Below are 17,130 nucleotides of genomic sequence, written 5' to 3'. Positions count from 1 at the left end.
TTCGTTGCGGCACTGATGATACTGGCGAGCGGTCGCGCGACCACGGAGGGCATGTCAGAGAGCGCACGCGACGCCGCTGCTCCTACCACATCAGTTAGGTGGTACACACCAAAAAAACGCCAGACCTCCAGCTGAACTCCGCTGACAAACGCAAATCGTACAAAGCGTTTCGAATGGAAGGCTGAGACCCAGCTCCCTTCAAAACGCTCTGCGATCTCCCAGCTCCATGAGGTGACCCCTGCTACAACTACTAGTCTATTTCTGGACGCCTCTACATGGCAAAAGCGGTTAAATGCGCGGTGACCCCTTTTCGGCTCAGCACATACTGGTAATGATGTACAGACAACGCTGACTATACAAGCTAAACGAGAGGCCACCCGAACGTACCCTTGGCACCTGGCGGGCGCGCAGAACAGACCCACATGCAAATAGATCCAATGACTACCATTTAGCGGCGCGCAGGCCCGAAGCGTTTACGGACCATCAGCATTGTCTCCACCCATCCGACAAGCTCGCATGATGCCACGCACACATCCGACGCGGCGCCGGAGGCCCGCCTGGCCGGCGCGGCCCCAGCGGGGGTCGAGGGGCGGCTGTGCGGCTGGGCGGCGCCGGCGGCCTTGGCGCGGCCCACCCCAGCCGGGCGGCTGTCCAGCTGTCCGGCCGCCTACGCCTTGACCTCGGCGCCCGGCACGCGGCTCAGCACCTGGAAGCAGGACAGACGGTCAGCACGCTGGCCGGCGCCGGACGACCGGCCGCGCACGGCCGGCCGGCAACCGGGCGGACCGTCGCCACAAACACGGCGTGACTCGCCCGCTGTAAGTCCAGCCCCTCCGCCGGCGAGGCGCCGTACAGTGGGCCCGTCAGCGGTACATCTTGTGAGGACGCCACGCTGACGCCCTCGTCACTAGCATCAAGTCAGGCCGCTCGCCACCCACCTTCGAGAGGTCGACCCCGGTGAGGGCACTGACGGCCGGCGGCACCTGGCCGACGAGACGCGTCAGCTCCGAGGTCAGCTGGCTCTCGCCGCCCAGCAGCACCATCTCGTCCACCTTGGAGAGCGGCGCGGCGATCTCGGCCGCGATCTGCGCGGCGAGGCGCGGAGTCAGCGACCAGGCACAGAGGCAGCCACACATCGGAGCAGCAGCCACAAAGTCAGCGTGACGAGACGCGGAGTCAGCGGTCAGTCACGGAGGCAGCCACACATCGGAGCAGCACCAACAGTCAGCGGTCAGTCACGGAGGCAGCCACACATCGGAGCAGCGGCAACAGAGTCAGCGCGACGAGACGCGGAGTTAGCGGCCAGTCACGGAAGCAGCCACACATCGGAGCAGCACCAACACAGTCAGCGCGGCGAGACGCGGAGTCAGCGACCAGTCACAGAGACAGCCACTTCTCAGAGCGGCAGCGAGGGAATCAGCGCGGCGAGATGGAGATGAGCGCCGCCGCACCCCATCACCGGCCAAAAATATCAGCACAGCCTGTCTCAAGAAAACAGCAAGGGACGGCGATATACTTAAGCTGACTAAATACACGTGGTAGGACAGTACGCACTAGAAAATGGACCATCGTCGCAAGAACCACGTTCCGTCGGAAGGGTAGGCGATGCCCTTCCGGATCGATACAAGACACCGTCCACAAATGCATCGCCATTGGAGTAGCAAAACGTTTGCAACGCGGTTCCATTTTTTCGCATAAGTGCAGGTATATGTAGCTTTGAATGGTCGGCGCGTCCTGTGGTCAGGACCAGGATGTTCAAATTCTGCGTCACTCCACACCGCAAACACCACCCCAGCGCAGCTGCCTCCAATCCAGACCAGAGTCTGACCGAGAAAACTGGCGACCGGGCCTGATTGGGGAAAACAAAATAGTCTGAGGCGGCGAATGCGGAGAGCCCACCCTCAGTTGTCAGGACAGCGTCGGTAACCGCCGGGCAAAGGAAAGGACCGAGATAGGGGGGAGCAGTCGTGGGAGCCCAGCGCGGGGAGGAGCGGCGGTCGCATCGGTGGTGAGGACGTGTCGGGGGACGAGGAAATCAGTGGCACATGAGCACGGAGGCCGACACGGATGGCGGACGTGCGGCGAGGCGGCCACGCAGGCAAGCGGAGAAAGAGAGCTGGCAAACGAGCAGCGACGGGGAGGAACGGGAGTTGGCCAACGAGCAGCGGAAAACCAGGAAGACGTCGGGCCCTACAGCAGAGAAGAAGGAGCAGAGACTGACACGCCACCGCCCAGCCATGTAAGCCCATGCGAGCGGCTCCAGTAACGCCACTCTTTCTACCGATGTAGCATCCCCTCTCGCCGCCACCCATCCATGCTCCGTGCTTACAACCCTTTCCCATTAGCCTTTTTCCAGTGCTGGGGGAGCCAACTGCGGCCGTGGTTCGAGGCATCGGCAAGTCGATTAATTTCTTCGTTTTCAAGAACCGAGAAGAGGCAACGTCGCATGCTGGAGGGTCAACTTCACTCCTTTGACCACCGGATAACGCAGAAAGAACCTTGTTTGACTGCAGCAGTAAATTTGCAATGCAACTCGGTAGATGTGTGTAGTGTGTACCGGACACCGAGCAGGTGAAGCGGTGGCAAGGCAAGGCGACCCACTGGAGCACGCGAGGCAAGGTGACCCACTGGAGCACGCGAGGCAAGGCGACCCACTGGAGCAAGCGAGGCAAAGTGACCCACTGGAGCACCCGACGCAAGGCGACCCACTGGATCACACGAGGCAAGGCGGCCCACTGGAGCACGCGGGGCAAGGTGGCCCATTGGAGCACGCGAGGCAAGGCGGCCTACTGGAGCAGGAGAGGCAAGGTGACCCACTGGGGCACCCGACGCAAGGCAACCCACTGGAACACGCGACGCAAGGTGACCCACTGGACCACGCCACACAAGGCGACCCACTGGAGCACGCGAGACAAAGCGACCCGCTGGAGCACGCGACGCAAGGCGACCCAATGAAGCACGCGAGGTAATACGACCCACTGGAGCACGTGAGGCCTGTCCCATACCGTCGGCATGAGCCGGCGGCCAACCACGTACAAAATATTCAGCTACGGCACACCCAGCTTGGCAACACGTCTTTACGCTTCGCAAACCGGGCGACCCATCTCCGTGCCAAAAACGGCGCACGCACATGGATATATCAACAGCGGGTTGGGGTGGCGCGTGATAAGCGCCGCTGGCACTGCCTCCGGTCGCCCGATGGGTCAGTCCGGAGATATGACGTCACGCGATATCGCCTCGCACACGGAAGCACCGCGACAACTGACCGCGACAACACTGGAGCCCGACCTTACACTGTCCATCACCCATCACCCTGCTACCCGTCACCGCCAACGCCATCCACACGCCCAAGACCCCTCACACCGCGAGTAGCGCCGGAGCCGCCGCCGGCCGAGCGCGCCTACCTTGGGCAGGGCCTCCAGCACCATGGAGACCATGGCGGCGTCTCCGTACTGGCGGTAGGCGGCTGCCTTCATGCGCATGCGCTCGGCGTCGGCGCGGCCCACAGCCTCAATGGAGACTGCCTCGGACGTGCCCACCAGCTTGATGTTCTCCGCCTCCGCCCTGGCCAGCTCCACAGTCTGGAAGCTGAGGGCGGGCAGAACCGCGTGAGACGGCACGGCGGCGCAGCTGGACGCGGCGCTTGAACGCCCGGTTCAGAGTGGTCCGAAAGCCGAGGATGGACTCGGACGCGTGAGACGGCACAGTCTAGAAGCGCGCTCCGGGATCCGACGTTTGTTACGGTACTGCGTCGCAGTTGAGGACTCTAACTTGCGAGACGTTGCACGCTACATGGTTGCTGAAACGGTGCGGCAACTACATCTCACCTGCCATGTGAAAGGTGGCAACAGGCTTACACTTGCTTAACTGCCTGGAATAGTACTGAGCTATCGCCTCTTAGATAAGCACAGCAGCTTATCAGTGCTACGAACACAACGGTTCCCTCCAGACAGCAGCCTCGCCTCATACACAGATTCCTTGCTAGCTCCGACACAACCCATTCGCACAGATCTCGCCCGTATCATCACATCACCACGTCACTAGTCGCCGGCTCACCGTTTTCCCTCGGCCAGCGCCTCCAGTTTGTAGCTCTCGGCCTCGGCTGGCAGCTTGACTGTGCCCATCAGCTCCTTGTTCTTCCTCTGGATCTCCTGCTCCTCCACCTGGGCGGCGGCAGAGAGCGCCACGGCGGTCAGACGAGGAGTGTCGTACAGCAGCGGCCCGTCGGCGAGCCAGGCTGGCGCCAGAGATCCACGGGGAGGGCATACACAGACAGCATCGAGAACCGACACATGGCCGCGACCTCCGATCCATTCGGATCTGCGGGGGCTCGACTTGCTAGAGTGATGCCAAATCTCGAACAATCATGAGGTTATCGGCAAGGAAATCATCATTCACATAGATGCAAGATTATACCAAATGTGTTGCCAATGCTCTGAGGCGGTAGAAACGTTCAGGAGCGATGTGCGTATTCGGAGCGCCTGCTGTCAGAAGTGATCGCTCAAGCCATCGATCCGTTCACGTCACCTAAGTAACCACGAGCACTGTGTCGGCGACATGGGGCGCACCGGACATCGAATGTGGCGCTTCATCGCGCACTAGATCAGTCCCTGGGAGAGGAGAGCCCTCTCAGGGGCCTCTCGTCCGAGATCGAAGGAGTCCGGGCCAACAGCAGCCGGGGCCTCTCGGATCTCCAGCGGCGGAACAGACGGCCGCCATCTCAGAGTGCCGCGGTGCGGAGCGTGGCGTGACGTCCACCGCACCGTATCCACAGCGAGGCGGACTAGTCGGCGCAGAGCCAGGCGGAGGCCGCGCCGACCGCCGGCCGTCGTACCTCGATCTGCTTCTTGCGCTCGATGATGTCGATGGCGATCTCCTCGTTCCGTATCTTCTGCTTCTCCTTGGCCTCCTGCAGCTCGTAGGCGAGCTGGGCCTCGGCGCGCTGAGGGCAACACAGGCGGACACGTCACCGCCCCGCGCGTCTCGCTGCCGGCCACGCGCCGCGCCAGCCATCCGCCGAGACTTTCCCCGCCAGCCGCCAGCGGCAGCCACCAGCAATAGCGCATCGCTTCACATACATAGGTATACATCGCCTACGTGCAATGACGGACATCTAAACATGGAAATCCCTGTTTATCTGTTCATTGGACATTGCACTATGGACCAGCTGGTTGGGGCGCACGAACGAGTCTGATCCAAGGAAACCCGCTCATTTACAGAATCATGAGGCGACACGGTGCCCACGTGTGTCAACCAACGGCCCAGACTCTTCAAAATTATGTCACACTAACGGAACTACGCACCGCTGTGTTGACCTCGCGGTCAAACTGGGCCTTCTGCAGCTTGAACGACTTGGTGTTGTCCTCGATCTTGGTGTCGGTGCTGTACTTGACGTCCATGGCGGCCCGCTCACACTCGGCCTCCTGCAAACCGGCCCGCTCCGGTCATCACCCCGCGTCGCGCTGGGTCACCGCGTGACGCCAACGCTTAACGTTCCCAACCGTCTGCATTCATGCACGCATGCCAAGCGCAAGCAAATGTCCTTTCCTAAACTCTTCCCTACAATGTCCTCTCCCTGGACCTTGCCCTAAGCACGTCGCTGAAAACGACGGGCACTTTAAGCCGTAGTCATTGCTGAATGCACCAGAATGTCCAGCAGGCATATAGCTAACGGCGCACCGAGACAGCTCCAGCTTGACAATGCGTTCCGCCTATCCATGAACTAATGGTCACGGCCAAGCTGAGAAACGACGGGCGCTTTAAGCCGTAGTCATTGATGAACGCACCGGGATGTCCAGCAAGTATATAACTAACGGCGCACCGAGGCAGCTCCAGCTTGACAATCCGTTCCGCCTTACCATTAACTAAAGGTCACCGCCAAGCCGGAGCGTGACGACGGGGTGTGTGTGTGGGGGGGGGGGGCACTGACTGACCCGGATGCCGGCGTCCCTGCTGGCCATGGCCACGCCCGTGTTGGCGTCGCGCTTCACGGCCGCCGTCCGCGTGCGGCCCAGCGACGACAGGTACTCGACGGTGTCGTACACGTCCTTGATGGTGAAGCTGAGAATCTCGATGCCCATGCGGCCGACGTCGGGCGCGGCCACCTCGCGCACCAGCGCCGCGAACTGGTCCCGGTCCTTGAAGATCTCCTCCACGGTCAGCGTCCCTGGCCGCCGGTAACGGGGAATTGTCAGACACTATCGACGCGCGCCACGGCCGGAAGCACTGGCGTTGCCGCTCCTACTGGAAACCGGGGACGAGGACAGATTCCTGCAGCGGGCATTAAGTGCAGCGGCTTTAACCGTTCCGCCACCTAAGCCCGGGAAGTCCAGGTGAAGCAGGCTGCAAGGCATCGCAATTTTTCCCAGTACTAGGCAGCTATGAGAGCTCGCTCAATAACTGTGCGGTTCAACCACTACCAAGTCCATTTGCACATATCGGATTCTTTTTTAGGCGGTGTTTCTCACCGATTTCCGACCGGCCCTTTGACATCTCTCTTCGCCGGCGGGGGTCATTTGGCGGCGTTTTCATTTGGCATCGGGGGTCCTGAGGCTCTCAGTGTACCCTATTTCAAATAATAACAAGCTCGCTCATTCCATAATTTTTAATTCAGTACCCTTAAGTGGCATGTACCTTCGTAATTTTGCGATTTACCAACATTTTGGGCGTAGTAGGTCACACAGAGATTGATGGGTATCTGGTTCGTGACCTGACACTACCCGCACTACGCCAACGCCAACGCTCGCCGTTTCAATGATTCCCATGTTCATGCCGACGGGGGTTGCATCAAACCCACCTCGAACGGTGCGGTTTAATTCACGATATCCACGCACGAGTCCACGTCTTTGGTAGAAGCTTTACATGCGTGCAACTCTACATGAACCTCGTATTTAACACACTCATCATAGCCATCAAACATACATCGCGCTACTCACAAGCCATCGCCGACCGCGTGCCATTGCGGCCAGATTACGAGGCAAACTGCCAAGCGTATATTAGAATGCAGGAATTGGACGCATCTTACCATCCACTCACCTCACGGGCGTAGCCAGAGTTTGAAACGGGGTGGGGGTGGGGGTGGGGGGGGGGGGTGGGGGGGTGGGGGGGAGGACTACCGGGCTTTGCGACGGGGAAGGTAAGGATCCCAGCCCCATTCGCAGTTATCTTACAGAAGGATCGAGACGAGACGTTAGCACCACGGAGTTAGTACTGGTCGGACCATTGTCCTCGCCTGGTGTATTAGCATTTACACGTTTCGGCCAGTTAATTCTCCAGCCGTCATCAGCCCAATTCTGTTCTTGGCATTGCTGGCATTCAAAACATCTTCTGATCGAGAGTCCAGCGTTCTAACAGCTGAACTGACCGGGAAGGACAAGAAGAGGATAACTCCTTTTCAGTTATCTCAGTTGGTAGAACACTGAACTGTATTAGAAAACCCTTGTTCAAATTCCAGCAAAAGCAAGGAAACGATTCGGACTGTGACGTGGCATAAAGCCAACCATCATCCACTCCTTATCAGGACTCCATGCCAGCTGACGGCGGTAGGAGAGCCAACTGGCGGAAACCTTGAGTAAATACTTATAAACTAGGCGATGACAATGGTCTGAACTATATTCAAAAGTGTCGAGGTGTGATAAGAAGCCGCGCCGTATTTCGAAGAGGCGGGTCTGGCCACGTGTGACTGGCCGCGCGCATACAGACAAGCCAGTCCCCACAACACTACATAAAGTCCTCACTGTGTCTGTGGTCACTGGTGTGAAACAATTAATCATTTCGCCCTCTTTTGCCCACTTTTTCGATACCTCGCAGTAGAAATTTCTTTCAGCACGACACGACTATTGGGTCCCCGGTTCGATCAATTTCGAGCACCCACACCAAACACATACCAATGCACAGAATGAACACCACCGACGACGGTCGAGTGCTCACGGAGTGCTTCCAGGACCACAATACCAAAGCGTTCAAACCGCGGCATGAGGTGGCGGCAGCGGCGGCCGGCGCCGTGGCGGAGACCCGCTATTAGCACGTGATGTCCGGCAGCTATCTCCGGTTTTGCTTCTACGTTTGGGAGATGTGCCCCGGTTGAAGTCTTATGACTTACGCATCAATTCTTCGGTTACATTTAAATCATCATGCCGTTTACCGCGTCCTGACATAAAACAAAACAAAACAATTTAATCGTCGACCTACCCGCAGAAGAACAGAAACGAGTCCTACTTGATCCAAAAGAGCTCGCTCATTCGCGTGCGTATATACATGCGTGCATAGTTCCTGCCAGAGGCGCGGACTCGTCCGTGGATATCGTAAATTAACCGCACCGTCTGAAGTGGGTTTGATGCAAGCGCCATCGATATGAACATGGGACTCATTAAAACGGCAAGCGTTGGCGCACGGAGGCTTGTAATACCCTCCCTGGCCTCCATTGCCGACCTTTGAAGACACATATAGCTCGGGTAGTATCAGGTCGCCAACCAGATATCCAGCAACCTCTGCATGACCTACTTCACCCAAAATGCTGACAAATCCCAAAATTGCGGAGGGTTATGACGCTCAAGGGAACCTGCATGAAGTGAGCGAGCTTGTTGTTGTTCGAGACTGGGTACGCTGCGAGTCTTAACATCTCCCACGCCAAATGAAAACGCCGTCGATGGCTCCCCGTTGGCGAAGAAAGACGTGATAGGACCGGATAACAGTCGCCAAGACATCGCCTCCAAACTCCCCTCATTTGTGGGAAATGGGCTCGTCCGCGCGATCATCACTTTAGTGGTTGAGCCGTACAGCCAATGAGCGAGCTCTCATAACTTTGTTATACTGGAAAAAATAATGACGCTTCCGACAGCCGCTGGCGTGTTTTGCAAGTCTGACGGCCATCTGCGCACGTGACTGGCTGCACTATTTCACCGCTGCCGACCGATTACGCCATTTCACGCCGACATCTCGACATCGACAGCAGTTGGAGCAGCGCGGGAGTGGCACCCTTCGATAGGCCAGCGAACCGGCAATCGCATGGTGCTCACTGTGCTGTCGCGTGTGCCGGGCGTAACACGCACACTGGCTGTGAATATGCACGCCGCCAATTTCGACGGACTTACGTTTTACGCCACATCTCGACACCCAGAGCACGGAGCACGGCACTGGCATGCTGCGATAGGCCACTGAACCGAATATCGCGCGGTCCCAAGTGTGCGGTCGGACGGCCACGTGACAGGCACACGCGAGCAGGCAAGATGGATGCGCCGCCTTTGACGCATTTCTACGCTTTGTGCCCTATCTCGGCCTCCCAGACACGCAGCGACTTGGGAGTGGCATGCATGTGAAAGGGAATAGAAAGCATAAGAATGCATATTACATGCATATAAAAGGGAACACGGAATGAAGGGGTTATAGCCTGGTGCCAGCCGCACGGTCGCAGATGCCACATATCACGCGCACACAACCAACGTTTTCGGCCGGTTTTCATGTTTTCAGCCATATCTTGGCACCCAGAGCAGCTAGGGGCATGCATCCAACTGCAAAACATCGGCCAGACAAATGTCTCCTTTTTACAGACCGCACAACAGGCAAGCGTGCAAGCAGTTGTTACAATGACAAAAAAAGACATTGCCTTGCCATCTCAGTGGTACTGTAAAGATCAGGGACTTCACGCGCGATGAGTGACACGCTATCAAATAACTCAGGCGACCAAATTTCGCAGTAGTAGTCACTAGGTTCTATGGTCACATCATATTCACAAGTTATCCGGGTCATGCGACCAAATTTCGACGGCACCAAAACACAGCTGACGGCACGCCTGAGGCCCTCTTAGTGGAGCTACGTCTGACCACCGAGCCAGCGTCCGAGAATGGCGCGCCCTCACCGAGGATTGCGCGGAGGTGTCCCTCGAGCGTCTGCAGGATGGTCAGCTGGATGTCGTGCACGGTCTTGCCTAGGAACTGCTCGGAGGCCGTCTTCAATATCTCGTCCTGCTTGATGATCTTGCACTGGGCCACGCCGGTGACGGTGAGGGGCACGCCCTGGGCCGTCTCCACATGCTCGCATATCGGGTTGAGCGTCATCGTCTGCGAAGGGGGCGCTCCGGTCACTGGCAGCCAGTGCCCGTCACAGGAGGGGGCGTCAGGGGCACACCCGTCACTGGCAGTCAATGCCCGTCACAGTGCCCGTGCCAGTCAGGGGCACAGCCACCACTGGCAGTCACTGTCCGTCACAGCAGGGGGCGTCAGGGGCACATCCGTCACTGGCAGTCAGTGCCCGTCAACAGGAGGGGGAGTCAGGGGCACACCCGTCACTGGCAGTCAGTGTCTGTCACAGCAGGGGACGTCAGGTGCACACCCGTCACTGGCAGTCAGTGCGCGTCACAGCAGGGGGCGTCAGGGGCACACCTGTCACTGGTAGTGCCCGTCACAGCAGGGGGCGTCAGAGGCACACCCGCCACTGGCAGTCAGTGTCCGTCACAGCAGGGGCGTCAGGGGCACACCCGTCACTGGCAGTCAGTGCCCGTCACAGCAGGGGGCGTCAGGGGCACACCCGCCACTGGCAGTCAGTGTCCGTCACAGCAGGGGGCGTCAGAGGCACACCCGCCACTGGCAGTCAGTGTCCGTCACAGCAGGGGCGTCAGGGGCACACCCGTCACTGGCAGTCAGTGCCCGTCACAGCAGGGGGCGTCAGGGGCACACCCGCCACTGGCAGTCAGTGTCCGTCACAGGAGGGGGCGTCAGGGGCACACCCGTCACTGGTAATCAGTGTCCGTCGCAGGAGGGGCGTCAAGGGCACACCGGTCACTGGCAGTGGGTGTCCGATACAGGAGGGGGCGTCAGGGGCACAACAATCACTGACAATCAGTGCCCGTCATAGGAGGAGGCGTCAGGGGCATACAGGTCACTGGTCGCTAATAATTCAAACGCAGCCAAGTGAAAAGATAGTCTGCCCATAGCTAAACCTTGCTTCAGACCGCGCGTAACAGTGCAGCCCCTAGAATTGTAGAAGCCTCCGTTTGAACAAGTAATGCATTCTGGAACGATTTTCCTAATTTGCTCGTCGGTATGCCTAGATATTACAACCACGGTCAACTGCGAGCATAAAGGAACAGTGAAACAGGGCAAAAGAAACAGAGATGCACTGCATGAGTTGCCGCTTCGACGCAACACTCATGCCGCGCTAGCAAACACGTGTCTGGTTCCTTCTTGGATTTCTTCCTGGGAACCAGTTCCTGGTCTTGGATCCACGAAGAGCCCAGGGACCGGTTTGGAACCAAATCAGAGACCCATCAAGAATCACGTTATAATACTGAACTGACCTAAGAGAACTAGCAAGAACCAGGATCAGAATGCAAATTTTGATTTGGACATTAATGGTCGGGGCACATTGCTGCAAACCTGGCCTGTCCTTGGTGTGAGCTCACCTCCAGACTCAGCGACTGCACGTCTGTGACCGCCCACCACGCCCACGCCCAGCCGCCGACAATGGTCCTCTTCTGTTGGGAGCCACACCACCCTCCTGTGAAAGCCGGCGAGACATCGTCAACAGAACGTCCTGCGCACTACGCATCAGAGCATTCTTAAACACCCTGAAAACAGACTCTCCAGGCCGTCACCGACATCCGCACAAAAGATGCCGTCCTTTTGTTCCACTGTCACTTGTCCAATGGCATTTGCCCCACTGGGTCACCAATGTCAAACAGCGACACACAGGACTCAACTAACTTGGTTTGCTGCTTTTCGACGGAGTCCGCACAGCTTTTCCTTGCACTCAGTAAAAACTCGCAATGAATTTTGTCGATTATTTTGAATAAGAATGGACATTTTTAAAATGAAAGTCATTTATGAAAAGTTTCGTGCACGCACCTGATGAGTCAAAGTCGAAATCATTGGCACCGCACACTGCTGGCTGAATCAACCATTCCACCTGTTTTACTTGTGCCTTGCACTTGGTCCGGGCTAATGAGATTGCACGAAAATGCCGTCTCAGCTCATGATGTTGAAACATACTTGCCTTGCCAGCATTTGGCAAATGAACATATGTCATACATAATACGTGCTAGTATGTTACGCGAAGCATTTTCGAACCCTTTTATACCCACTGCGCGCAACACGGCGTGACACTCAATCTACAAACACAGCACAAAACACACGGGACAACTGCTCTAATCCCGAACCGGTTCTTTACGGATGTCGTCCATAAGTATGCCACACATTCTGACTTTCTACGACAAACCCTAGTTGTAATGTTATTCTTCCGTTGCTATTGGTTTTCCTTTGGCTACCCTGCTCGTATAGCACGCTCTTTAGGCTTCTGGTGTATGAAGCCTACGTGATGTCCACTCCCGAGGCCCATCTCGCTCAGGTGGTTGATCTCTCCCTTCCTAGCTGCACCATCCTTGACAGTTCGTGAAGCGTGACTGGAGGCCCAGGAACGACAGGTTGCGGCTGGTTTCCGGTACACCGGTGTCCTCAGCCTGTTGTCAGTTCTCTCGACTTGTACGCCGAAGAACGGCAGCTTGCTATGCTCACGCTCCATATCGAGCTAGATGGATGCCACCAACTGCTGATGTGGTCGAAGGATGTTGTTACGTCTCCTCGGTGCTGCCAGTGCACGACAGTGTCGTCGGTGTACCACAGTCACACTGATGGCTGCAGTGGTGCTGCCAGTGCACGACTGTGTCGTCGGTGTACCACAGCCACACTGATGGCTGGAGTGGTGCTGCCAGTGCACGACTGTGTCGTCGGTGTACCACAGTCACACTGATGGCTGGAGTGGTGCTGCCAGTGGACGATTGTGTCGTCGGTGTACCACAGTCACACTGATGGCTGCAGTGGTGCTGCCAGTGCACGACTGTGTCGTCGGTGTACCACAGCCACACTGATGGCTGGAGTGGTGCTGCCAGTGCACGACTGTGTCGTCGGTGTACCACAGTCACACTGATGGCTGGAGTGGTGCTGCCAGTGGACGATTGTGTCGTCGGTGTACCACAGCCACACTGATGGCTGGAGTGGCACAGTCCACATCGCTATGCCTTCGAAATATTCCATGTCGATGTTGGCAGCCCCCCGTGACAAATATGATCATATGGTCATTCTCCCGGTTTCTTGGCGGCATTAACCGTTTAGCTGGGATTACTTGCACTCGCTGTTCCCAGCTTCAAAGCCACTGGCTTCAGCATCAACATTCAGCTCATGGCATTGTCTTGGCTTCAAACTCCAAGTCAACGCCAGAGGCATGGCGTGGGGACGAAGCCTGCTTTGGCTTCACAGATTCCCAGTTTTTATCCAAAAGTTTAGGATTTGGCTTCGGCTTCAGAGCCATTTCCACGGATGGCTTCGGCTTCCGGCACGTGACCATTAAATAGCTGTTTCGGCGTTGGCTTGGACTTCGAACAAGTTCTGAACTTTGAACCCGGCTTTGCCTACATGCGTACTTATACTGTATCAGCTTAGTCTTGTTGAATTTTCGCAGCAGGAGAGGACTAACTTCGCAAAAACAGCCTGACCTGTCCCGTTACCAAAATATACCACACAACCTTTCAAGGCAGTGACGCGCACACACACACAGAGAAGCGACGCCACATGGCTGAAAGCCAAAAGCAGCCAGTCATTCTGATAACCAATTCATACGCGACGATCGGCTGGGAACGACCTGTCTGAAACGTTATCGATGCATCTTAACATAGGCCACGAGTACGGCAGCCCGACAAATTCTCCATTTGTAATGCTAACGCCTTGTCTCAACAACTCGGACAACCCTGTGGTGTTCTATGATCTAATACAGTTCAAGCAGATGTAAAAATGGCATCGGCTGCAAAAAATCTGTTCAATAGATTCGTTTTCGTCGTCGGCCTCATGATGCTGAACTGATGGTGACTTGGCTTTGGCTTGGCACTTCCTAATCATGACGCTGCTGGCGGTGGCTTCGCGTGTACAAGGATTAAAGTGACCAGCTTTGCACTCAGGTTCACATTAAAAAAGTATGAAACCACTGGTTTCTGCCTCACTGTTCCCAAATTCAAAGCCACTGGCTTCAGCACCAACATTCAATTCATGTCATTGCCTTGGCTGCAGATCCCACTTTGAGGCCGAAGATATGGCTTTGTCCCAGTCCCCATGCCTGGCTGGAACAGTGCTGTGGTGATACAAAATGTCAGTAGCTGCATGGTGCTGTCATTTGGGATGTCTCTCCTTTCCTGCAGCATTGCATCATTCCAAACCTGTCTCGCATGATAGATCCAGCTTGATATGTTGGCATGCCAGGCATCACACATTTGCCTGTCAGGCTTGAAGTTCACCAACATGTTGGCATGTTGGTGTACAGGCTAACCATGTCCTGATCATGTTTGCCACAGGTGTTGGGCACACTCTTTGTGCCAAAAAGACAAGGCAGGCTGACTTCTTAATGGATGATAAATGGGCCCACTTCAGGGCTGATTATTTTGATCAGGACTGGCTCAGTGGGTCATGGCTGAGCCTCAGCCGCTGCTGATGGATGTTGGGAATACACTGGTCTCACACATCTTCAGCAGTGTATAAATATAAGATCAGACACACAAACACATGCCTTCTTAGTCCTGCCTATGAGAGCTAGACTTACATTTTGAGCAGCCTGGTTCAGACTCAGGGAGTCCAGGGGGAAAATTTGCTTTGTGCCATGTACATGGCTGAAAGCTTAACATGACCCAGTCCAGTCATTCAGTCCACCAGACAGGATAGTGTCACACTTTACAAGGGCAGATTGTTGTTTGTCGGCTGTGATCCAATAAATTCCATTCAAAATGTGAAATACATACCTGACACTATGAGGGCTTCATTCGGCCCAACAGTGTGGATGTTTCCCATTGTGGACAGCTAGGCTTCCTGAAAATGAAAAACACATTCATGCATATGCAGTCAATGTATGCTAAAACATGAAATATCTAGCCAGTGGCACAAATTCACCAAATATCTCTAATGACCAGCATAAACATATCTGACTATATGCAACTGGTCACCCAAATTAAATAAGGTATATGTTAAAGGAAGCTGGGCAAGGCCAACCCTGGTGCATTATTCATATAATCATAACAAGACAGGGATGCATGGCCACCCCATGAAAGAAAAACCTTGGGCCAAAGATTATGTAGACATTTGCTTGCTGAAGCTACACCATACTATACTACAAAGTTTTATGGGTTGTTGTCCATATTGGGACACTGGTACAAATCATCCATAGTGTAATGTTAAATTGTTCATCAATGTATGTTTTTAAGGTATCAGATATCTGAATGATGATAAAGCAGGGTGATTTCTACTGCACCTATCACCTCACCTTTAACTTAAGTAAGTACAATAATGACAGTAGATGTAGGTCAAATACTGTTCCATCGCACTGGTGGCACAGATGCTGAAAAGACAATGGGTTGCAGAGGATTATGTAGGGAGGTTGGTCAGGACAGTGACAGTTGTTAGGTAAGGTTAGGCCAGGACAGATTAGGTTAGGTTAGGTTAGGTTAGGTTAGGTTAGGTTAGGTTAGGTTAGGTCAGGTCAGGTCAGGTCAGGTCAGATCAGGTCAGGTCAGGTCAGGTCAGGTATGGCATGTCAGGCTAGGTAAGGTGAGGTGAGGTGAGGTGAGGTGAGGTGAGGTGAGGTGAGGTGAGGTGAGGTGAGGTTAGGTGAGATGAGGTGAGTTGAGGTTAGGTTAGATTAGGTTAGGTAAGGTAAGGTAAGGTTAGGTTGGGTTAGGTTAAATTCTGGTGCTTTTTCCACTTTCTTTAAAAAGCACTTCCAAGGAGGAATTGCAGGCAGCTTACACCATTATAGCAATGATGCTGGCAAATCATGATTATCATATCTCTGGAGTTCCTGCACCTAATGTTTTATTAAAGCTTGATGGCAAAAGCATAAATATACCTGTTTCTTGATTATCTATAATATTTGCTGCCATAAAGAAGACAGCTTATATACAATGCTCTTTTGTAATATGAGATATCCATGTCTGGCTATACTGTCTTATAACAATAACCACAGGATAAAAAACATACTGTTTTTACATGATCAAAACTCTAGGAAAAAACAGATCAGCAGTGAGAAACATAAACACAGTCAATGGGAAAAGGCATTCTGGAAATAAACAGATCAGCAGCAAACATATGTTGGACAGGATTGTGAGTAGTATTCCTTAAAAGTGGCTGACCTGTGGCTGCTCTTTATACAGAGACACCCATAATTTTATTACCACCTACTGCAGATTTGAACACATTACTAATGCATTATGTGGTAGCATTTGCAAAACAAATTCATCCACTGCCCAGGACATATAACACTGATAACTTAAATGTTATTCCTGCATGCACTTTAACTGAAGCTAGACCAAAGTAAAATTATTTTTAATACTATTCTTGAGTAAAAGCAAAAACCACTTGGAGGAAGCTACAGTCTGAATTCACCTTTGCAATATCATAATTCTTTCAATCTTTGGCTATTTGCTGAAATTGATGAAACCAGGCACTAAACTCTCAGTACCCACATCTTCCACATGCCTGTCCTGCAAATCGTTGCAGCAATGTTGCTGCTAAGCAGGACATGTTCTGTGCATCACGCATATTTGCAACCTAGTATTATATCTATGGGCATGATCACACCCAAAACATACTGGATGACACAGGGAAAAACATATGCAGGCTTGCACATTGGGGCACAGTCCAAAGATTTTCAACGAAAATCCAGCATAAATAATCGCTGGCCTGTCCACCTAGCAGTCCGAGGCGCCGCCCCCCCCCCCCCCCTCGGGAACTGCAATGAACCAATGTTAACAAGTGTAGGGCAACCCACTTAGCAAACAACCCAAAAGTACCGTGCGCTTAGTTCAGATGATCAGAGTACGCACTCCAATCCCGTCAAACCTCGGTGGCTTACCCTGAAACCAGTAGCCGCGCGGCTTGAGACGACCCAGGGAATTCCCTGACAATCCCCGAAGTGCGTAGCACGAGGCTACCTAATGAGTAACACCACCAAATGTAAACACTAAGTGCGCCACTAACGCCGTGCTCTACAATGTGCATCAGAAGTATAGATTACCTCCGTCAAATTAGTACCAGGCGCAGATTTACCTTTGTATCCAAAAATTAGTCACCGGATCCTTGTTTGGCATGAAATGTTACGCACTCT

General features: G+C 54.4%; 1 protein-coding gene across 1 annotated transcript; it reads right to left on the bottom strand.

Annotated features, from left to right (window-relative positions):
- Nucleotides 1-667: 667 nt before the first annotated feature.
- On the bottom strand, nucleotides 668-16,872 carry LOC119089952 (flotillin-2). Its single transcript, XM_037212754.1, has 11 exons — nucleotides 16,850-16,872; nucleotides 14,774-14,840; nucleotides 11,399-11,493; nucleotides 9,857-10,058; nucleotides 5,934-6,166; nucleotides 5,304-5,423; nucleotides 4,835-4,942; nucleotides 4,057-4,163; nucleotides 3,405-3,588; nucleotides 939-1,085; nucleotides 668-706 (listed from the first exon to the last, which is right to left on the bottom strand). Exons 2-11 carry the CDS (start codon nucleotides 14,820-14,822, stop codon nucleotides 668-670), a joined length of 1,284 nt encoding a protein of 427 aa, XP_037068649.1. The 5' UTR covers nucleotides 14,823-14,840; nucleotides 16,850-16,872.
- Between the last annotated feature and the right edge of the window lie 258 nt (nucleotides 16,873-17,130).

Source organism: Pollicipes pollicipes, unplaced genomic scaffold (assembly GCF_011947565.3).
Source record: "Pollicipes pollicipes isolate AB1234 unplaced genomic scaffold, Ppol_2.1 Scaffold_3087;HRSCAF=3621_pilon_pilon_pilon, whole genome shotgun sequence".
In the NCBI taxonomy this organism is placed as follows: Eukaryota; Metazoa; Arthropoda; class Thecostraca; order Pollicipedomorpha; family Pollicipedidae; genus Pollicipes; species Pollicipes pollicipes.
Note: the sequence above shows the minus strand (reverse complement) of the source record. Positions and strands in the feature narration are given on the sequence as shown.